The following is a 22,420-nucleotide window of genomic DNA, read 5'->3' on the forward strand; positions in this document are numbered from 1 at the left end:
AGGTGACAGTCGTAATGCTGACGTGACTCAGGCAGATGGAGCCTTCAAGGCAGAGACAGCTTGAGCTGCCGGACAGCGCAGCGTGGGCAGGGGAGACGGGCCGGAAGCATAGCGCCTGGTTGGCAGGGCGCCGGCAGCGTTGGGATGAGCTGTGGACCAGGAGTCAGGACCAGAGCCAGCCCCACCCTCTGCCCTTCTGTGAGCCTGCTAAACAGCCTCACCTCCTTCTCATGGTACTGCCCACTCCACACACCCCAAGACCAGAATCCACTCAAGGCTCTGGCAGGCCCTTTGGGTGAGCCGCCTCTGCCTGTGGGTCTCAGCTTTCTCCTCCATGATGTGGAGTCACAGAAGCATGGTTGCAAGCTTGGCAGTAGGGTGGTCATGGTGAGCATTGGGTTCCTAGTGGGACAGATGACATACCTGCCCTGTGCATCCCACCAGGTCACGCACGGCTCAGCACACGCAGGCCCGTTGGTCCCAGAGCCTGGGTGCTGGCTGGTTGTGAATGTAGTCCTTCCTGCAGCATTCCTCAAGGCGAGGAGCTGCAGCCCGACTGGGAGAAGGTGAGCTCAGACCCATATAAGCGTGGCCGTGAGACACAGGGAACCTAAGGCGGGTCGGACCCTGAGGAGGACCAGGGCGACGTGCGGAGCTGGGACCTCTCTTCACGGGGAGGCACCTCCCCTCCAGGCTCCAAGGGCACCGCGTGGGAAAGGCACCTGGAGGATGGCGATCCGCTCTGTAGGGTTGGGACGCCCGATGCCCTGTCCCTCGATCAGGAGAGAAGCCGCCCCCCCCCCGGCCCCTGGGAGAAAGAGGAGCCCCTTGCTGCAGTGAGGATGCAGCCCCAGTGGATTCTGCCTTCTCTTCACATCATTTGACGCCCCGTCCAGTGGGGGCCTGTTGACAAAACCTCTCCTGTGTAGATCCTCCCAACCCCAGAAGTACTAGCACACTCATCTCAGGCTTCTGGAAACTTCTCCCCATGGTCATTGTATTCCCAGAGAGACTCTGGCAGTCCCTCGCTTTGAACCACTCTTGGCCAAAGAGGGCTAGAGAAAACAAGGCAGAACTCACTTGATTTTTGACTCCGGATGCTCTTTGGATTTTGGCAATGGGAGAATTAACTCATGATGACTTGCTTTTCACTCTAAAGAGAAATTGGCATTTTTTGCCAGCTACTGAGCAAGTTTGAGAAGATTCATTTGAAGAACCGCTGACCCCACAAAAGAGCACTAAAATATACCGTATCTCAGAAGCGCACTCCGTTGGAGGATGGGGTGTCCCTTGGGAGCACTTCTCTGACTCGGGGGAAGTGCCTCGTCACTGGAGTTCTGTCTCCTGGCCCCGATTATTCCCAGGGCCCACAGGACCTCACGCTTCCTGCTGCGTTTAGAGCCGTGCAGGAGGTTGGCCGGGGACGAGCGCGCTGGAAGAAGGCAGCAGGCAGGGTACCCCAGAGCCATCGCCACCTCACCTGTCCACATCACCCGCCTGGCCCAGGGGCCCGGGGGAGGCAGATGCCAACCTCAGCCTGCGGAAGAGCTGCTCTTTAACTGGCCTCGAGTCACTTCATCTGCATTTGCCTTCAGGGGCTGTCTGCCTTCCATGGATATTTGCATTTCACTCCATCACTTGGCCCTCAGATCACAGGCTCTCCGAAGGCTGCGGACCTGCAGTTGTCAAGGTGGAGCCGACTATCCAGTGAGACGGGTGTCGTGGGAAGACTGCCTTCCCCGGTTAGCCGCTGCCCGAGCTGGCGCGAATTAACCCCGTGCAGGAGCCTCAGCCGCCTCCTCTGGGAGGTAACTGCGGCCAAGAGCAGAGCGAGCGCGCAGCGCCAGCTCCCAGGCACGGGTCAGGCTCTGGCTGAGTTACGGCTGTTAGTACTCATCCCCTGGCTCCCGGAAAACACCATAGCTGTAACAAAGAGAAGGGTTTCCATTTCACCTGTCTGACACCGGGTGTCCGAGACCCTCCCGGAAGCAGGCCTGTTAGCACGGCCACCACGGAAGGGACCAGGGTGCTCAAGGCCCGAGGGGTGGGGGTGGCGGGGGCAGGGGGCAGCTGTCACACCCTGTGGGGAGACCTCATGGCTGCAGGCAGTGCCAATGCTGCCGCTCTAGTCCGGTCGGTGCTGCCCAACACCCCCGTCATCGATCCAGTGCCGCGATGAGTGTGAGCACGCAGGGGGCCCTCAGTCAGCAGTCGTTTGCTGGCCTAAGGGGTCTTCTGTGAAGGGGAGGCGCCTGGAACCCAAAGCCTCCCCCTGCCACTTTCTGGAGGTGTGGGCAGGTGTGGAAAGCCGTGGAAGTGGGTTGGGGGGGAGCCCGTGACTCACGTGAAGCACAGGCAGGTTGGGGTCCCCCAGGGCAGGCGCAGCCCAGAGCCCCGTCCTCGCCTCCTCAGTGTTCCCGCCTGTCCTGCCCACACCATGCTCCTTGTGGCCAGAACGTGAAGGGGCCTGAATGTCCCTGACATTCTCAGCAGTGAGCACCCCCTGGAGCCACTGTGCCTGGGGGCGGGGAGGGGCCCCAGGCTGGGGGGACACTCTCCCTCCTCGCGTGGCTCACAGTGGGGCCGTGCTGAGCTCTCCCTTCTCCCAGGTGAGGAGTGGGGAGCAGGACCGGAAGGGCTTGGTCAAGGCCAGCTGGCCGGCGCCCTGCATGGACGGACCCGTTTCCATGACTCCCAGCCTCAGGATGGCTGTGAGCAGCTTCAGGTCGAGGCCACACGCAGCCCTGGGACATCCTGGGGGTGAGATCGGGTGGGGACCAGGGCGGGCTGGGGGCTGTGGCTCTGCCATCTCCTGTCCATCCTGATGGCATCACCACGGCACCTGCGACTGGACCCGTGGTGACGGTACCTGTGATGACTGTGCCCGTAGTGACCCTACCTGTGATTTCTGTACCCGTGGTGACCCTACCTGTGATGACTGGACCCGTGGTGACCCTACCTGTGATGTCAGTACCTGTGGTGACCATACCTGTGATGACTCTATCCATGGTGACCATACCTGTGATGTCTATACCCATGGTGACCGTACCTGTGATGTCTGTACCCATGGTGACCATACCTGTGATGTCTATACCCATGGTGACCGTACCTGTGATGTCGGTACCCGTGGTGACCCTACCTGTGATGTGTGTACCCGTGGTGACCGTACCTGAGATGTCTGTACCCGTGGTGACCGTACTTGTGATGTCTGTACCCGTGGTGACTCTACCTGGGATGTGTGTACTCGTGGTGACCCTACCTGGAATGTGTGTACCCGTGGTGACCAGGATTTCCCTCCCCTCAATCACACTGAACCCCTGAGCTATGTCTCCAGAGTCAGGATCTATTTGTACAAGTCAAAAGGCAGACTCTTGTTCTTTGAACAGTAGAACCAAGAATATTTAATAATTCAATGCATTTGGGTATAGAAACTGTTCTGAGTGCTGTTTATAATTCACAGTTAATTAACCTTCCTCTTCAAAAATAAGTACAAAAACTTGAGACCTAATTTCTTGATACACATTGTTTTTGATATCCATTATTTTTAAAATATGTTCCACTGATATTAAGGAATAATTATGCAGACTCTCAGACTGATTAAGGTGACTGTTGCTCTGTTAGAATTTTCTTTGAAAATATGTATTATAATGAGCTTTTGTGCAGTGCATCCTACAAGAAAACATTCCTGTCATCTAATTTTAAAGCTGAAGCCAGTGTATAGAAGAAATGTTACATATAATTTTAAGGCAATAATTTTGCTTTGTGATGAAAAATTCTAACTTTCAGAAGAGGACACAATCAAGTCAGCACTTTTAAGAAACCCTTCATAAATACAAACAGTTTTGGTTTAACGGTTGGTAGTTAAGTCACTGTCTCATTAAAATTCCAATTTCAGAATCTCAATCATTTTTAACTTCCTTGTGAATATTATTAACAAGATGATCAGCTTCAGCAAAATATCAGGAAGAAAAATAAAACTGTCTAAGAGAATTAAAAATCATCGTAGAGTTGGGTGATAACATTCTACCTCAACCAATCACTATTATAGATTATTAAGTTAATATCAAAGAGTATTATGGCGGAGCATTCTCTTTTAAATGGAACAGTTTTAGGAGCTGAATTTAAAACCATTTTTGGTCAGCACCCGGGCACAGGTGGCAGGCTGTCTGCAGGGCTGCCTGCCCGCCTGGCAGGTGGAATGGCACAGGGTGGGGAAGGTCTGAGATCTGCCTGAAGCCCCCACTGGCCCAGCTCATTCATTTCACCTTCAGTGGCTCAGACAGTGTCTGAAATCTCCGACCCTTTGCGACCCCATAGACTGTAGCCCACCAGGCTCCTCTGTCTACAGGATTTTCTGGGCAAGAATACTGGAGTGGGTTGCCATTTCCTTCTCCAGGGGATCTTGCCAATCCAGGGATCGAACTCGTGTCTCTTGCATCTCTGGCATCGGCAGGCAGGTTCTCTACCACTGGCGCCACCTGGGGAGCCCGATCAGGAGCTCAGACCCCATCCAAAACCACAGGTGAGGGAGAGACGGAGCAGAAGGAGATGGGAAGATGCCAGAGACGATGTCAGGTCGTCTCTCTCAGCGCTGCCCACAGACAGGCTTTTCTCAAGGCCTCGCTCTGTGATGTGGGCCAGTTATTTACACTTTTATCCCTTTAATTTCCTTAAGAGAAAGGTAAAGATAGTAACACCTGCTCAAAGTGGTTGTTTGAAGGAGTAAATGAACACTGAAGCACACACATGCACACACACACACATACACGCATACACACATGCATGTGCTCACATGTGCACATGCATACATGCACCCACACGTGCACCTACATATGCACAGATACGCATGCACACACACACATGCATATGTGCAAATGCACACACGCATGAACATCTGGCCTATACGTTTTGATGGGAAGAAGGAAAGAAGGACGATTGACCCAGGCTGCCAGGCTGGGGGTTAAGGGTCACAGTGAAGTGCTTTCTGCGTTGGGGCTGCCAGACGAGGTAACCTCCGCTTTCTTCTCCATTTTGCCTGGATCAGCCCCGCTTTCCTAGGTCCTGTTAATTATAAAATAGAGAAGTGGGGGGACTTGCATGGGGGGTGGTCTGAGGGTTGTCCTGTGGCAGGCAGGGTCAGCTCCACGGGCGCTTTACAAAATGAGCACTGGAAAAGCAGCCACCCTCCCTGCCCTGAGCGTCCGGTGTGTCCACTGCCCTTGCTGTTCCCAGCGGGGCAGAGACAACCCGCCAGGGCCTCCAGGAAGCCTGAGCCGTGTGCTCTTTCTCTCCTCCTGGTAGGAGCCTCCTGGTAGGAGCCAGAGCAAGGGTTCAACAGTGAGGGTTCCCTGATGGCTTAGTGGTTCTGTCCCCAGGTGCCCGGGCTTGCCAGGCGTGAGGCCATGCCGCAGTGGCCCACGGTTGGCGGCCACATCAGTCCAGTCCAAGCTCATCTTCCAGCTTGTTCTGTTTCCTCAGTGGGTCCCTGACTCCAGCACCCCAGGCTGACACGCGTTCCATGATCATAATAGATGTTGTGGCAGACTTGCTAGTGCATTTATGTATAAGAACTAACATCACTCTCACAACCACCCACGAGGTAGAGATGGATTTTGCAGATGAGAAAACTGAGGCAGGGACTTCCCCAAGGTCACACAGTCGGCGAGTGACCCTGGAGAGGCTGGCTCGGGGGTCCCTCCTCCTGAGCGTCACACGTCTGTAGGGCGGGTGCATGCCGTGCACACGGCTCCCTCCAGGTCCCTCTCCAGGATGTCTTCTAGGGTGGCCAGGGTGGCTCTCCCGTCCCCACCTCCGCCCGGGTGTCAGCCCTATGTGATAGCTGACTCCGCACGCCTGCTGCGCTGAGAACATCAGAGCAGAGGAGAACGAGGTCTGGCACCTCGGGCAGCCCCGTCCTCCCTACCCAACCTGTGGTCCCTTCAAGGATCGGAGACAGCCTCTCCCCCTCCCCAACCCCCCACGACTGGGAAGGGGACTGCCCTGCTGGGAAGCCGCTGGTGGCAGCAGAAAGCCCTGCTCGGTTCCCACGGGCTCCCCCTTCTCTCCCACACCCCCGCCCTCCACACCCAAAGACAGTGCACAGCTGGCACTGGACTGACGGGCTTGGGGTCTTGCGTGACTTTTCTGTAGCACAGAGTCCTCATTGCTGCTGCGCGGGCTCCTCTCCAGTTGCAGTGCTCCGGCTTCTCGAGTTGCGGACCGCGGGCTCCAGGGCACGTGGGCTTCAACAGTTGCAGCTCACAGGCTCCAGAGTGTGGGCTCAGCGGTTTTGGAGCATGACTCAGCCACTCTGTTGGAATGTGGGATCTTCCCGGACCAGGGGTCAAACCCACGTCCCCCGCGTTGGCATGCAGATTCTTAACCACTGGACCACCAGGGAAGTCCCTTGAACAATTTTTAAATGCAGGCCAAGATCCTGCAGCAAGAGCCCCCCTTCCCTTGGCCACCTGCCCCGAGGCTGAGGGAGAGCAGACGCTTGTGTTCAGGGCGCATTTTTCCTGGTCCCTTGTATGGTTTCCCCTCTTGTGTGAGATCCTCAAGGCAGAAGCCAACTTCCCAAGCTTCTTCTGCCCCCAGAGCTTGCACCCCAGTGCCTGAGTAGCTGGTGCTCAGGGTGGTCTCCGGGGGAAGGTCCTGGGCACACACACGGGAACATCGACCTTGAACATGGGCCCGTGACCCCACTCGCTGATGCCAGCACGCTGGGAGCTGCAGAGCTCACCGGAGGCCATGGGTCGTTTGAAGGCCGCCTCCAGGTCCTCCAGGTCTTCGAGGGCGGGTCAGGGGGAAGGTCAGGAGATGCTCAGAGAGGCCGCGAGCCCGGGAGGAAAGGCCTGAACGCATGTCCTCCCCAGGCACCTGCTGTGCTCTGTGCCTCCTGCCACCTCCCGACTGTGCCCGCTGCGGCCAGGCTGGTCCAAGCTCACCATTTTCCAGTGGACACGGCCTTGGCAACCCTCTGCTCGTGGCCGGCGGGTACTTTGCCAGGAACTCAGGAAACAGGATGTTATTGGCTCTGGTGGTGTACGTCCTAGAACCTGCTCAAAGGTAGCTGGTCCATATCTAAGCCAGGGAGTGAGAACAGGCCGTGGCACAAGGTCAGGGCATCTGAGGACCCATGCCCACGACTCGTCATACATGGGACCAAATGAACTATGTGTCGATGTACACTTAAACGTTGGTGCAGTCTGTGCAGATGCTGTCGTGATGAACACAACAAAAATTATTTTAGAAGTTGTATTAGCAGCTCAGTCGTGTCCGACTGCAGCCTCATGGACTGTAGCCCACCAGGCTCCTCTGTCCTTGGGATTCTCTAGGCAAGAGTAGTGGAGTGGGTTGCCGTTGCCTCCCCCAGTGGATCTTCTCAACCCCGGGATCGAACCCTGGTCTCTCGCATTGCAGGCAGATTCTTTACTGTCTGTGCCAAGACCCGTGGACTATTTCCAGCTGAACTAAAATGTGGTGTCCGCAGTGTTTTCCTTTAAGAAGGGGTGCTTATGTAAAAAAAGGTTGAGAAAAAGTGACGTTAGCACCCCCGGTTTCACAGGTGAGGAGGAGAGGCCCCGATGGGGGTGGGGGTACCAGAGGTGGGTCAAGGTCTCCCCGAGTAACTTCTGGCCTGTGGAGTAGCAGGTGGAAACAGTTTTTCTGGGCGATGCTATTTTTGTGTAGGTTTTTCTCCCCAAGTCACTTTTCTTTCTACTAGGACATGTCTTAACTTTGTGGGGCTTTGTGGGGCCCAACACTTACATGCTCTGGGGGACCCCCTTTGGAAATAAAGACTCTGATACTGAACGTAAGACTGGGCCTGAGGAGGGGTCCTGGGGTCCGCTCCTCCTCTGGCCTGCATCCCCCCGGCTCGTCTTCCCGCGAGTTCTCCAGCCGCGGCCTCCTCCCCCCAGAAAGCCAGCCTCCAGCTCAGGGCTCCCTTGTCCTGGTGTGTGTTTCATCATCACTCAATGATCTTCCTGACGAGAACCTGCTTGTGTCTTTCAGTTTCATCAACGGGGATGGAGACCAAGGGAGGGATGAGGAGCGGGAATCAGGGAGGGTTTTTTCTTACAAATGAGGCCCATGGCTCGAGGGCATGGGACCTCTGTCCAGGGGTGGCTGCCTTCTTGCCCAGCACGTGGGGACAGGAGGCCACGGGAGACACAGCTCTGACCCCAGGGCTGGACACAGGACAGCGCAGAGACCAGAGAGCGCCTGGCCCTGCCCACCACCTCCCCCAGACCTCTGGAAGTCCAGCTCTTAGCAGCATCTCCTGCCTTCCTCACTCGTTTGAGTCTTGGCCGGGGACCCCCTACTTCAAAAGTGAACTTGGATCCGGACTGTCAGCGCTGTTCTAAAGCGCTTCCCCAGGGGTCTGTGTCAGCAAGGGCAGCTCCTGTTCTCGAGCCATCATAGGACCGTGAGCCTGGAGCTTTGGGACTCACAGTCCTCTGAACCTCCTGCTTTAAGTGAGGGTCGAACAGCTTCTGCGGCAGTTCTGCTCTCAGGAATATCTCATCTTCTGCCTTTGGAAGCCGTCTATGACATCACATTGTGTCTCTAAGGAAACACAGCTGCTCCCAAAATACCACGTTCACGGGGAGTCCACGGTGTGACTCACCCCCGGCGCTGAGCTGCAGCCTCAGACACAGAGAAGTCAGTGCCCTGTAGAAACGACAGATGGCTGGGCTGAAAGCGGGAGGACGAGGATTTTTAGTCTTGCTGGGCTGGCGTCGGGCTGTCTGTGACCCCTGGCCATTCAGAAATGCAGAGATGAGGTGAGCTGCACAGCTCCTAGATGTGTGTGCCTGGTCGGGTTTAGAGGCAAGGCTTCCCTGACAGCTCAGTTGATAAAGAATCCACCTGCAATGCAGGAGACCCCGGTTCGATCCCTGGGTCAGGAAGATCCGCTGCAGAAGGGATAGGCTACACACTCCAGTATTCTTGGGCTTCCCTAGTGACTCAGCTGCTAAAGAATCCGCCTGCAATGTGGGAGACCTGGGTTCGACCCCTGGGTTGGGAAGATCCCCTGGAGAAGGGAAAGGCTACTCACTCCAGTCTTCTGGCCTGGAGAATTCCATGGACTATATAGGAGGAGCTGGAAGGAGCTGGACACGACTGAGCAACTTTCGCTCTCACTTTTGCCCCATGCCCCGATACTAATAAGAGTGAGTCTCGCCCCCCACCCAGAGGGTGAGGCTACAGGAGCCCATGCGTGGAGGAGTCCTGGGAGGACATGGCAACAGGTTCGCCGAGCACGCTGAGGCTCTCATTTCCCTTCTGCTTCGTGTCTTCAGGCCCCTCAGGTCATGTCTCATGTCTGCCTCGTGGTTTCTTTTCAGCCAGACTCAGTGCCCCGTGGCCTGCTGGCCTGGGGAAGACTGGCTGCAACATCAGGGAGGCGGCAGGACAGCCTCAGTTCCTAGCCTCCGGGGACCCTCCCCACTGCCCTCTGCCCACACCCATCCACATCCACACGACCCTCCATCACCTCTGTGGATCCTTGCCACCAGCGTGGACACCTGGTGCAGAGCCCACTCCCTGGGGATGGCAGGTCTGGCCTCCGCTCATGTGTAGAAATAAACATCTCTCTTCCCTCTTAAAGCGCTGTCAGAAGACAGATGGGGGGAGTCCTTTTCTGGGTGCGGGTCCTTTGCAGACCCATAAAGTGGCTGGCGCTCTGTCTTTTTCTTATGGCTGATGTTGACCTACAGCTCAGACCCAGTGAGCTTGTCTGACGTTGTCCTCAAGAACTTTGTGGCTTATCTGGACCTCCTGGGTCCACCCTGCTGTTCGTCATCTGCCTGGTCCATGGTGTCAGCTTGTGTCTCCAGGCAGCGGGACAGGAAGGAGGTGGCCACACCAGGTGCCATCAGTGGTAAAGAACTCACCTGCCAGTGCAGAGACATGATTTCAATCCCTGGGTCAGAAAGATCTCCTGAAGGAGGGCTAGGCATCCCACAACAGTATTCTTGCCTGGGAAATCCCATGGACAGAGGAGCCTGGTGGGCTATGGCCCAGAGGGTTGCAAAGAGTCGGACACGGCTGAAGCAACTTACCATGCATAGAGTCATTGAGATCTGTCTTGGCCTACGGACAAGAGTTCTCCCACCACCCCTGAGTTCATGGGACGCTGAGAAGGGTCTGTCTTCTTGAAGGCCGTGTGCCCAGCCTTGATGCATCGCTTCTTTTCCTAAAAGAAGGGATGGGATCCTGGAGAACAGCTAGCATGCCACCTCCCCAAGCGCCTTCTCTAATTTCCCCCCAGAGAAGACCTTCTGTGTCTCCAGCCCCTCCAGTCCTGAGGCCTCTGCTCACCTGCACGAGGGGTGAGGGTGGCGGTCGTATTTCATTTACCACATTTCAGATGTCTGAGCCCGTCTCTACTGTGCTCTGGCATCGGGTTTAGGACGTATTGAGTCCTCGGTCTTCATTCAGTCAAATTAATGTCTCTCAGCCTTCAGTTTCTCGGCTGTAACCCGAGTCTTAATCCAGGGTTCTCATGAGTATCTAAAAAAAGGAAAGACAAGTGAAGTACGTGGTGAGGCTGAGTGCTGTAGGATTAGAGATGACAGCAGTAAGCACACACTCACTGGTTGATCTCCAGGCCCAGGAAGGGCTGGTGGAGGTTCCCGTGCCAAATCGTGAGCAGACCCACGTGAGGCCCGCGGGGCCTCAGGACCACAGGGTGAGAGAGGACCCTGGGCCAGGAGGACGGCCGTCCATGGATCGAGGCCGCCTCAGCGTGTTGGTTCCCTGCCCTGATTGCCTGGGACTCTCCTGGTCGAAGACCGCCGGGGCGAGCTCGGCAGTGACACGCCAGCCCCAGAGGATGGGTGGACCTCCTCAGCCTGTCATTGCAGGTGGTTAAATCTGAAGGGGAGCAATTTATCTGGTGCCGTGAGGGCCGTCAGGAGGAGTAAATGAGCTGTTACCTGAAATGTGCGCAGAACAGTGTCTGGTGCACATTAAATGTTTGTTCGACCAAAAGATGTACCTGAATCTGATCGGGGTTCAGCAAGGGTCCCAGCCAGAGTGGGTCCCCGGCATGTTGGGTGGAAGCTGAGGCAGCCAACCTGATCAACCTGGAGGCTGGAACGTTGCAGGTCAGGGCCTGGGGACGCTGCCCAGCAGACTCAGCATCGTGTGTGTGTGTGCATGCATGTGAGCACCTGTGTGCATGTGTGAGCACCAGGGAGGGGGATGCTGGGTCGAGCCCAACTTGTGTTTAGGGCTGAGGCCAGAGTGCACCCCCATCCTGGTCCGGTCTGGTGTGGAAGGTCACCCCGTTGAGTTTCAGGGCTGAATTCGGCTGACTCTCTCCTACATCATCTTCCTGGTGAGGAGCTGGCTCCCTGGAGGGCATGACCTTGTGCGGGTTCCTGCAGCTGCTGTAACAGAAGACCACAAACCGCATGGTTTTAAACTGCAGGGATTTATTGTTCCAGCTCCAGGAGCTGAAGGTCTGAGGCTGAGGTGTCTCTTCCAGCTTCTGGTGGGGCATCCTTGCTGTTCCTCAGCTTGAAGACGCGTCGCTCCAGGCTCTGCCTTTGCCCCCAGAGGGCACTGTCCTGCTTTGTGTCTCTTTCCTTCTCCTTAGGAAGTGCCAGTCACGTTGGATTGGGGCCCCCACCCTCCTCCAGTGCGACCCCGTCTTGATACACACCTTACTTACATCTGCAGTGACCCCTTTCTGAACAAGGTCACCTTGACAGGTACCAGGGGTCAGGATGTCAAACCTTTTGGGGGCACAGTTTCACCCACGACACACCTTTAAGTGGAACCTACTGTTCTTCTGTTCAAGATGGTATGCTCCCCCAAAAATCTGGAAGCCTGTTTCTTATGTACTGATGGACCCGTCAGCTAAAAGAGAGCACAGCCTGAAAGGCGCCTGGGTGGTACTCAGTCCTGAGTCGTGGCTGACTCTCTGCCACTCCATGAACTGTAGCCCGCCAGGCTCCTCTGTCCATGGCATTTCCCCAGCAAGAATACTGGAGTGAGTTTCCTCCTCCAGGGGATCTTCCCAAACCAGGGATCAAACCTGCATCTGCTGCATTGGCAGGCAGGGTCTTTACCGCTGCACCACCAGTTGTGTCTTATTCAGGGACCTTACTGAGGACAATAGCCTGGGAGACAGCCTCTCAGTGGCTCTGAGGGACTGTTCCAAGGAGGGAAGGAAGGAGCCAGGATATGTAGGAGTTTTTGCTGGAAAATAATGTAATCAAGTGTCAGAAGAATAACGCTCATCGCAAAGACCAGACCTCTTGAGACAGTGATCATAGTGCGTCTCTCTGTGCAGACGAGGCAGGAGTCTGGACTCGCTGAAGCCATTCTCAGATAGGTGTCCTCACTATCTAGGGGCAGCGTCCTGTCCTCCTCCACCCTGAATCCCCTCGGGCGGCACCATCAGGCCAGCTGCCCTGCTTCTGGCCTCACAGCTGCCACATCCTCTGTTTACTGCCATGGGGGGGCGACATTTTTTGCCACAGACCATAGACATGCATCTCCAGAATGCAGGGCCTGTTTGATCAGATGTCACGTATCAACCAGCCTGCGAGCTTGTGCAGGAAAGGAGTTTGTGCCCTTCCCCCACCCACTAAACACCGACCGTTCTGCCTAGAGTGGGACCCGGGTGTCTGTAACAAAAGCACACGCCGTTCCCACGTGCTTCCCTGAGAACCTCCCTAAGGGATCGTTGTTGCTGTTCAGTCGCTCAGTTGTGTCCGACTATTTGCGACCCGATGGACTGCAGCACGCCAGGCCTCCCTGTCCATCTCCAACTCCCGGAACTTGCTCAAACTCATGTGCATTGAATCGGTGATGCCGTCCAACCATCTCATCCTCTGTCACCCCCTCCTCCTTTTTCCTTCAACCTCCTTCCCTCCATCTTTCCCAGCATCCGAGTCTTTTCCAGTGAGTCAGCTCTTCACATCAGGTGGCCAAAGTATTGGAGTTTCAGCTTCAACATCAGTCCTTCCAATGAACACCCAGGACTGATCTCCTTTAGGATGGACTGGTTGGATCTCCTTGCAGTCCAAGGGACTCTCAAGAGTCTTCTCCAACACCACAGTTCAAAAGCATCAGTTCTTCAGTGCTCAGCTTTCTTTATAGTCCAACTCTCACATCCATACATGACCACTGGAAAAACCATAGCCTTGACTAGACGGACCTTTGTTGGCAAAGTAATGTCTCTGCTTTTTAATATGCTGTCTAGGTTGGTCATAACTTTCCTTCCAAGGAGTAAGCGTCTTTTAATTTCATGGCTGCAGTCACCATCTGCAGTGATTTTGGAGCCCAGAAAAATAAAGTCAGCCACTGTTTCCATTGTTTCCCCATCCATCTGCCATGAAGTGATGGGACCGGATGCCCTGATCTTAGTTTTCTGAATGTTGAGCTTTAAGCCAACTTTTTCACTCTCCTCTTTCACTTTCATCAAGAGGCTCTTTAGTTCTTCTTCACTTTCTGCCATAAGGGTGGTGTCATCTGCATATCTGAGGTTATTGATATTTCTCCCGGCAATCTTGATTCCAGCTTGTGCTTCCTCCAGCCCAGCGTTTCTCATGATGTACTCTGCACATAAGTTAAATAAGCAGGGTGACAATATACAGCCTTGACGTACTCCTTTTCCTATTTGGAACCAGTCTGTTGCTCCATGTCCAGTTCTTACTGTTGCTTCCTGACCTGCATACAGGTTTCTCAAGAGACAGGTCAGATGGTCTGGTATGCCCATCTCTTTCAGAATTTTCCACAGTTTATTGTGATCCACACAGTCAAAGGCTTTGTCCTCTTGGACCTGCCCATATATATGCGACCTGAGTGACAATGCCCGCTTCTTTAAGATGTGGTGACAAGACCTAGGGAAGTGGGCCCGGATCCTGCTGTGAGCTGAAGCTGCATGGATGGAAATTTCTTCCTGTTCAAGTGAATGTCCCAAGAGGTGTCCTTCTTGCTTGATTCCGAGAAGGTCCCGGGACGGGTCAGGGAAGGTGAAGGAAAACTGTACCCTCTCGTTCTCGCGAGTGGTCTGTCTTTGTTCAGAAGGCAAGTTTCTCCTGTTGTTCCAAGGCAGGGGCTCATGCAACTAATTTAGTTGATGAACTGAGGTTTTTTTTGCCCCTGCAAAACTCTGCCCATAAACTACATTTGGTTCACAGCATTTAAACCAACTGCATCATTAAGCTAGAAGCCTGAAGAAAACGTTTGCGGAATGGGGATGTTCATAATGAACGGGGAAATGTCACGGTTTCATCTGCCTGGTCCTTTTCCCTGTAGTTCCTTATACTTAATTATCTCTTTAATGAGTAACTCACTCACAGGAAAATAAAAACGCTGAGGAACAATGTGTTTAAGAGCACTTGGAGAGAATAAACCGAAGCCACCTTTGTGTATGGCCTGCCTTTGGCATGGAGGCATTTCTCTCTCGTTAGCGATCGTCTCGCTGTGGGACATTGAGTATTTGCCAACAGACACCAGACCCTTGTCACCCCGGGGCGCTCTGGTTCCCGAGTTGCCCTCTGGCCAGCACGTCTCTCTTCTGAAGCCTGCAGTCCTCTGCATCCATGCCCTCCGAGCAGTGCATTGAGCTCAGCCACGGACTCAGTGTCTGCTAACGGACGGGGCAGAAATAGTGCTTCTCAGCCCAACCTGGGGGCTCCTTTCTCCCCGATCCGGCTCGCATCCCCACACATGGGACCCCCTGCCCCATGCTGGCCAGACCGCAGCAGCAGTGTTTCCTTTGCATCCGAAGACAAGTTCTGGAAACGGGGTGGACGCATGACGGACGGATGAGAAGCTTGCAGTGTGCCCTCCCACGCTCGGTGCCCCTCACCAAGCCCCGGACCCGTCTGGGGGTGAAGGTGGTGGGGGGCGGGCCCCGCAGGCTGCTGATTCTGTCCCTTCCCTCTCAGGGGATCGCTTGGGGTCAGAGAAGCCGCGGACGAGTTGCATGTCTGCAGGGCTGTGCTGTTGGTCTGCTCCTGGGTGACGCTTCTGTCTAGGCGCCTTAGTTGCACCCACCGCTGTTCTGCTGGGATTTTCTGCCCTGAAGGAACAGGCTGTGAGCACCGCGGTCAGGCTCAGGCCCCTGATTTCAGGTGGACGCTGCACGCGTGTCCTCGCCCTGGCCCATGTGTTCCGCTTGTTCCTGGTGACCTCCCCCCACTCCCCGCCCCCCACAACGTGCCCATGCCCCCAGCCCCCAGCACAGGCGCCGTGGAGCAGGGTCTCCCACAAACTGCACTGCAAGTGGAGCCCGTTTTCTCCAGCAGCCCGTCTGCTGAGTCCATCACTCCCTGTCCCCACACGCCAGCCAGACAAGTCAGGTGGTTCTGCAGAGAGTCATCTCTGCGTCACCTCTTCCCAAACCCACACCTGAAAGTCACTTTGCCGGCTGCCAAAGACACTGGAAAATTACAACCCCTGGAGAGCTGGCTGGCTTGCTTTTTCTTTTGCCTCAGCAGACCTTTGGGTTTTTTATCGGCTCTGCCAACACTTCTGAGTCGTTTCCTGGGGTGCCTTGAGGTCACAGAGGGCTGGCAGGGTGGGGGTGTTAGAGGCAGTGCTGTGCCCCTCGGGTGACAGTGGGGGGCTCATTCAGGGGGGCCCCCGGTAGGTGGCAGGACGGGGGCAGAGCCCAGGACCGGGGCCCCTTCGGCATCCTTCACGGACCCACCGCGCCCCAGGCCTGGGGTGCGTCTCGTGATGGGAGTCAGATGTGCTGGGCGCTTCCTGGGGGACGAAACTCTGCTGTCTGGCACTGCTCCTGGGTCACAGGGGTTGGGGTCTCAGCAGGCTGCTGGAGACCAAGGGGGAAGCCCCCGGGGTGGGGGGCCGGGGGCACCGGAAGACTTAACCCCCCAGCACCCCCCACTCCATATCCATCCTGCAGTCGGCGGGTCCCCCACCCCTGGGTCGGGCCGCTCGGCTGGCCCAGGCCCCCGCCTTGCCGCCTGGCTCCTCTGTGACCCCGCCTCCAGCGCCACCTCCCTCGCCCTTATTCTCATTCTCGCCGTCTCCCGTCTCCTGTGGGTCTAATGCCCTCAATTTTGTTTCCTCCATGTGATTTCAGGTGTTCCTACTGCCTTTCTGTCGCTGCGAGCTCTCAGAGCTGGTTTATGGTCTACCCCAAATAATGACCGGTGAATGGGACTTGCATTGTGTGGTTGTAGAGCTGTGCTGACCGTCATTTTAAAAACAAATCCAGGGGAATTCGTTAATAAAACACATACACAGTGTCCAAGGAGGACCCCAACCTCAGAGCTGTTCGGCCCTGAGGTGCTTCTCCAACCCCAGCGTTCTGATGAGTGGCACCAGGGAGGTGCCCTCTCTCGGCTTGTTCAGAAGGCCGGGTGGGATCATTCTTTCCGGAATGGACATCAGATCCTACAGGACTCATCCCCAGTCAGAGCTCTAGTTAACCAAGACGCCGTGACGGGGAGGAGCGGTGGGAGCACTGTTTCCACCTCGGTCTCCCTGAAGGAGGGGCCGTTCTGAGTTTCTGCCACAGGGAATGCGATCCCCTCCTTCCGTCAGAGTGAGGGGCCCGCCGGGCTCTGAGCATCGCCCCCCACACGGCAGTGCGCCGGGGGCCTGTGTGCAGGCCTGAGCCCTCGGCGTCTCCTGCTCACTGATTTCCTGGGATTCAAGCTCCAGTTATGTCCTCACTGGGTGCTGCCGGGTGCTCCCTGCTTCAGACGAATGGATCGCCTCTAGTTGTGGTTTTCTGATCCCTTTAAAGCAATAACCCACAACAGAACAATAGGAAGGCAGCTCAGAAAGGACCTCATGGGCTCATCGTGGTCAAATTTGTGCAAAACAAGGGAGTGGTTTTTAGATGGTTCGCCTCTGTTTGGTCAGTCCTTGATAGCCTGGGGTGGACTGATTGGGTTTGCTGCACTGGGGTTCAGTGGTCAGCCCGGGCACGTCCGGAATAAAGGTGCACCCGGGTGCGGGGAGGCTTCCTCAGAGGCTGTGAGGAGGGCGATGTCCCCGGGGGGCTCCCGGGCGCCCCCACCTGTGCCTTCACGCGTCTCTGCTTTGTCTGTTCCCTTAGAGGAGATCCTAAAGACCCACATCGCCCACTGGTGGTCTCCGGACGGCACGCGGCTCGCCTACGCCACCATCAACGACTCGCGCGTGCCGGTCATGGAGCTGCCCACCTACACCGGCTCTGTCTACCCCACCACGAAGCCCTACCACTACCCCAAGGTAGGCAGGAAGCCGCGCATGTATTCCTCGGCTCCCCACCCCCTCGTGGAGCTGTGGCTCTCCCCTGTGCTGTGAGCAAGGCAGTAAACAGAGGCAGGATTAATTACGTCCCATTAAACTGCATTAAATTCCATCTTTGCGGAGTTGGATTTGTCGGCAGGTTTACTTTCTTTTAAATTATGGACCTACCGTTAGCCATTTGTCTAAGCTTCAGTTGCAACCAAAATACATCACCTCCCTTGTGATTCCAGGGTGAAAAAAACACACACTGCCCACCCTGGAGCACTCTGTTTTCAGGTTCTGGAAGGTCCGAGGGTCCCCCTGTCTGCCCCCAGCCCTGTGGCTCCGGGCTGTTCTGTGCCTGGCTGTGTGCTGACCCGTCCTGTTTCTAATTGCTCCCCAGACCAGTGTGTTGGCACAAAAAGCCAGCAGAACAGCAAGGCTGCAGGTGGGCAGCAGGGGGTGAGGACGGGCGGCACAGACGGCCACACATGGCTGTGTAGCAAACCGCATCCTGCCAGTGTGGGGGGAGGGCCTGCCACTCACTCAGCTGGACAGAGGCCGGGGCCCTGCCTGGTGACAGGGTCCCCGTGTCCCTCCGGGGCTTCCCCAGAAGGCCCGTCCAGCCTCTGCTGACCCGCCCTGGGCCTGGATCCCCAGCCACCGGAGGGCTATGGGAGCTCACGCCTCCTGCCGTCATCCAGAGATACAGGACGCACAGCCCACAGGGGGCAGTGGTGCCCAAGCAAGGTTCCCAGGGTCCCAAGCCAGAGGAAGGAAGCGCCAGGTGTATCAGTCAGCTTGGGCTCCGTAACAAGCACCATAGACTGTGCCGCTTAAACAGTGGACATTTGTTTCTCATGGTTCAGGGGGCTGGGAGCCAGAGATTGCCTAGAAACGGAACAGTTTCCCTGGTGAACCCTTTCACGAGGGTCTCCACAACCTAGGAGTGACGAGATGACCTGAAACCTAGAAAAGTGCAGCGCCCTGATTTTACCGTGAACTCTGGGACAGGTCTGTGTAATTGGAATTATGACATCCCAGATGGCTCAGGACGGGGGGTTCCTGTTGTAGTAGAAAGTCAGCATGTTCTGACCAACAGAATTCAGATGCCCATTTCCAGATTGGAGACAAGAGCTGGTGACCTGTCTGAGCCCTGCCCTGTGTGGGTCTGCTTCCCTCCTCACACTGACATGCCATCTGCAGGGGCAGAGGAGCCAGGAGTCACACCAGCAGCCTAGTCTTCTGCCCTGCCGGCCAGCGCTTGTCCACAGAGGGGACAGAGGAGAGTGGCATCTCCCCGCCGTCTACTGACACTCCCCTTGAAGGGCTTCATCCTTCCTATGCTGAGCCTCTCAGGTCTCCTGGCAGACTCAGCACCCAGACCGGTCCAGGCAGGAGGCGGCTCTCACACCCTTGTCCCCTTTCCTCCCAGGCCGGCTGTGAAAACCCCAGCATCTCCCTGCACGTCATTGGCCTGAACGGACCCACGCATGACCTGGAGATGACGCCGCCCGATGACCCAAGGATGAGGTTTGCATCCTTCCTTCAGTTATGCAACCACAATAACCGTGAGATCCATGTCCACTTATGTGGTCTCTGTGGGCTCAGACTGCCAATTTAAACATCCAAGGAAAAGGCACATTTTGTAACGTTTTCCTGACTGCTTTATGACTTGGTATTCTGGGAAAGGAGTACGATGTCTTGCCTTATGTCATACTCAAGTCCTGCTCCCCAGAGGCTGGGCTTCAGGGGGGCAGAAGGGATGGTCAACCACACGTGTCCAGTGGGGGCACCTGGCCTGCACGTGGAGGACTTTGGGGGGCACCCATCAGATGAACAGATGCACCTTTCCAAGAAAGTCCAGGTAATCGGACCTACTGTGCACAGGACCCCATTTTCAGAGCCTCACTTTAGAGCAGGGGTCCCCAACCCCCAGGCCACAGAGCCATAAGGCTCCAGTTAGGAACTGGGCTGCACAGCGGGAGGTGAGTGGCAGGCGGTCGAGAGAACCTCTGTCTACATTTATACCCGCTCTCCATCACTCGCATGACCACCTGAGCTCTGCCTCCCCAATGAACTCAGTAAATGCACTCGAATCATTCCAAAACCATCCCCCCACTCCGTCCGTGGAAATACTGTCTACCGCGAAACTGGCCCCTGGTGCCAAGAAAGGTTGGGGGGCGCTGCATTAGAGCATTACTGTCCTTTGCCAGGTCTAGGGACCAAGTGCTAAGTCCTGTCCCCGTTCAGCCAAATCTCCCAGTTGGCGTAACAACCACATAGTTGGTGGAACATATAGACAAAGGCAACCGTCCTGTTGTTGGTAATGACTGGTTCAGGTGGATTTCATTTTCCAATCAAGAAAGCTGAGTGGAATCTAAATGAAGGGGTCTGGATTTCAGTTTCATTTTCATTCAGAGTCCAAGCGGCCTGGGGACTGGTTATACTTCCTGAGTTTACTCATAGCAACATTAAACCCCACTCTGTTGAGAGTATTGCTGGGAGACGCAAAAAGGGAAGGGGACTGGGCTGGGCCCAGCTTCCACTCACTCATCGATTCTGCAAGCCTGTGCACGAGCCCAGTTAAGCCGAGAATGATCCATCCGGAGGCTCAGCAAATACCCAGCCCACATTTTGCTGTAACGGTAGCTTGGGTCTTCAATGTTCACTTACGGAGTTCTGCATTACTAGTAGCTTCTGGCAACTTCCAGAAGGGCAGGTGCAGTGGCCTCAACCACTCTGGCTTCTCCAAAGGCCTGGCTCAGGGCTGGACACACGGACGCTAGGAGCCGCTGGTCTGTAACGACGTGGGCTTCTCCTGTGGGGGCTTCATTGCTGTCCCTGGTAGAACCCATCTGCCCGTGGCCTCTGCAAGACACGCTGAGGTTCTTTCAGCTCTCCTGTCTCCAGAGGTGTGTAAAATCACTGGTTCTCAAGAGGACAGACCCAGCCCAGGGCTCCCTGCTGCCTGTCCCTCCCAGCTGTCTGTCCGTCCTGGCCCTGGAGTGGCCGCCCCACTCGTGCAGCGGATCCCAAGGCCTCCCTCTCGGATGGCCCCTCCTGGGTGATCGGGCCCTGGGTGTGTCCCAGTGGAATCAACTTGGGCGATGCTCTTCTTGCCAGGACCCACTCCGGTATTCTTGCCTGGAGAAGCCTCTGGACAGAGGAGCCTGGCGGGCTACAGTCCGTGGGGTCACAGAGAGTCGGACACGACTGAAGCGGCTTAGCACTCATGCACGCATTCTTGCTGGGATAGAAGAAACTCTGCGATCATTGCTTCATCTTCTCTCCTGAAGATCCGGGCATTTTGCCGTCTTCCTCCAGCGCCATCCGTCAGGCTGCCTGGGGCCTGGCCCAGCACTCTCTCTGAATTAATATGGAAAGTCACCTGGAAAATTTAAGCCGTCTGTTTGAGTTAATTGAAAATCTCGTTTAGTCCATTTGGTGATGCTGTTTCCGCAGGCTTGATTAGCTTCAAGGACAGTGAAAAATTAGCCTCTGTCAGGGCTGCCGGGATTCAGGCCTCGGGCCCTCTGCTCTGCAGTTTCCCGAGCTCAACACGGCGATGCTTTTCCGGCGCCCTGTAACCTGAGGTGTGTTAATGGCACACTTTCTCGTCTCCTTCCCCGTCACAGTCTTCGGATTTTTCAAGTGGGCGCAGATCTGTCAGAAATCACGCAGTAAACGTGAGCAGCTGTTTAGCAAGCGTTTATTATTTGCGTCCATTAGGCTGAGAATTTAGTGTGAATGAAATATGGAGGTTATTATGTAGAGGAGGGATTGGCCTTGAAGGAAGCATTACAAGCACGTGGAGGGCTGCAGGCGTGAGAGGGTCTGTGCTGAGAGCAGGGCCTGGATGAGGAGCCCCCTGCCCCCCACCAAGTCTGAGGCTTTCTCTCCCCGGCATTCAGGGCCTGGGGACCCTTTGCGGTGGGGGCTGCATTCTGCATCGCAGAGACTTCAGGCACATCCCCACCCCTCCCCACTGGATGCCAGCGTGACCATCGAAGACGCCCCAGAACCAGACTGAGAACCACTGGTTACGAGTAAAGGTTCGCAAGCCGCTGCCTGGGTCCAGATCCCAGTTCCATGCTCTGGGGCAAGTTCCCCTTCTCCTGCCTCGTTCCGATTCCTCATCTGCAAGACGGGGATGCATGTTAGCAATCAAGGTTCATCCTGTAGGTGTCGTGAAGATTAGACAGTGCACACAGCACAGGCTGGTCCTCCCTTCTCGTGCCCGGGAAGCCTGCCTGCCGGCCGTTGGCACTCAGCCCTGCCCGCAGAATTTCAGGTCCATTTCTAACTGCCGGTCCAACAGCTCCCCTTCAACTGGTCAGGTTGTGATTCTCAGAGAAGGTAAATGAGCAGGTGTCAGAGATTTTATTTAACTGACTAATTAACCAGTGGGGCATTAGAACCAGCCCAAGGAAAGTTGAGAAGCTCGGTGTGTGTGGACAGTCTGACAAGAAATATAAGGACAAGCTTGAAGGTTATAGATCCCCCAGGGCCCTGACTGTAACCTTGGGGCTATCCGACCCACTGGACAAAAATCCATGTGAGATGTCCACCCCAGCAGGGCTGCCCAGGCCATCGCAAGGCAAGCCGGGCGTTGCACAGGAAGATACTCGGTGACCTTGCTTGCTCTTTGCAGGTTTCATATAAATCCTCTAACTGTCTCTAGTGATACCCTAAACTGGGCTTTCCCGGTGGCCCAGAAGTGAAGAATCTACCTGCCAATGCAGGAGATACAGGTTCGATCCCTGGGTTACGAAGATCCCCTGGAGGAGGGCATGGCAACCCACTCCAGTATTCTTGCCTGGAGAATCCCATGGACAGAGGAGCCTGGTGGGGTACAGTCCAGGGGGTTGCAGAGAGTCAGACACAACTGAAGTGACTGAGCGTGCATGCACATGTGAAGCTCAAGCTCCAGTTCTGAGCTGGGCCAGGCACGTGGTATGAGCTGGGTTTGCTGAATGGGCAAATTAAGTTTAAAATTAACCGATAAAGTCCTGTTTCAATAGGATCCTTGTAGATATGGATTTCTTTGGTTGTCCTGGAAGCAAACTTGACAGATACTTGGCCCTTGCTGACGTTCTGCCGTCTCAGTATAGGATGCTGTAGAGGAGACCACCCTTTACCCGTCCTGGGCTTGCAGCTGGGACCCTCACAGCAAGACACATTAACAAGAGGGAAGCACAGT

At 55.6% G+C, this 22,420-nt stretch overlaps 1 protein-coding gene across 3 annotated transcripts in view; it reads left to right on the plus strand.

Annotated features, from left to right (window-relative positions):
- The window catches only part of DPP6 (dipeptidyl peptidase like 6), a 774,296-nt gene that overhangs the window by 666,275 nt on the left and 85,601 nt on the right, over positions 1–22,420 (plus strand). For all 3 annotated transcript variants that reach the window (XM_081537115.1, XM_081537116.1, XM_081537117.1), the window contains 2 exons: positions 17,063–17,217; positions 18,653–18,750. In XM_081537115.1, coding sequence (XP_081393241.1) covers positions 17,063–17,217; positions 18,653–18,750 — 253 coding nt within the window. The remainder of the gene's footprint in view (positions 1–17,062; positions 17,218–18,652; positions 18,751–22,420) is intronic.

The sequence above is a fragment of the Giraffa tippelskirchi genome, chromosome 10 (genome assembly GCF_054371585.1).
Source record: "Giraffa tippelskirchi isolate mGirTip1 chromosome 10, T2T-mGirTip1v1.2.pri, whole genome shotgun sequence".
NCBI classification, from domain to species: domain Eukaryota; kingdom Metazoa; phylum Chordata; class Mammalia; order Artiodactyla; family Giraffidae; genus Giraffa; species Giraffa tippelskirchi.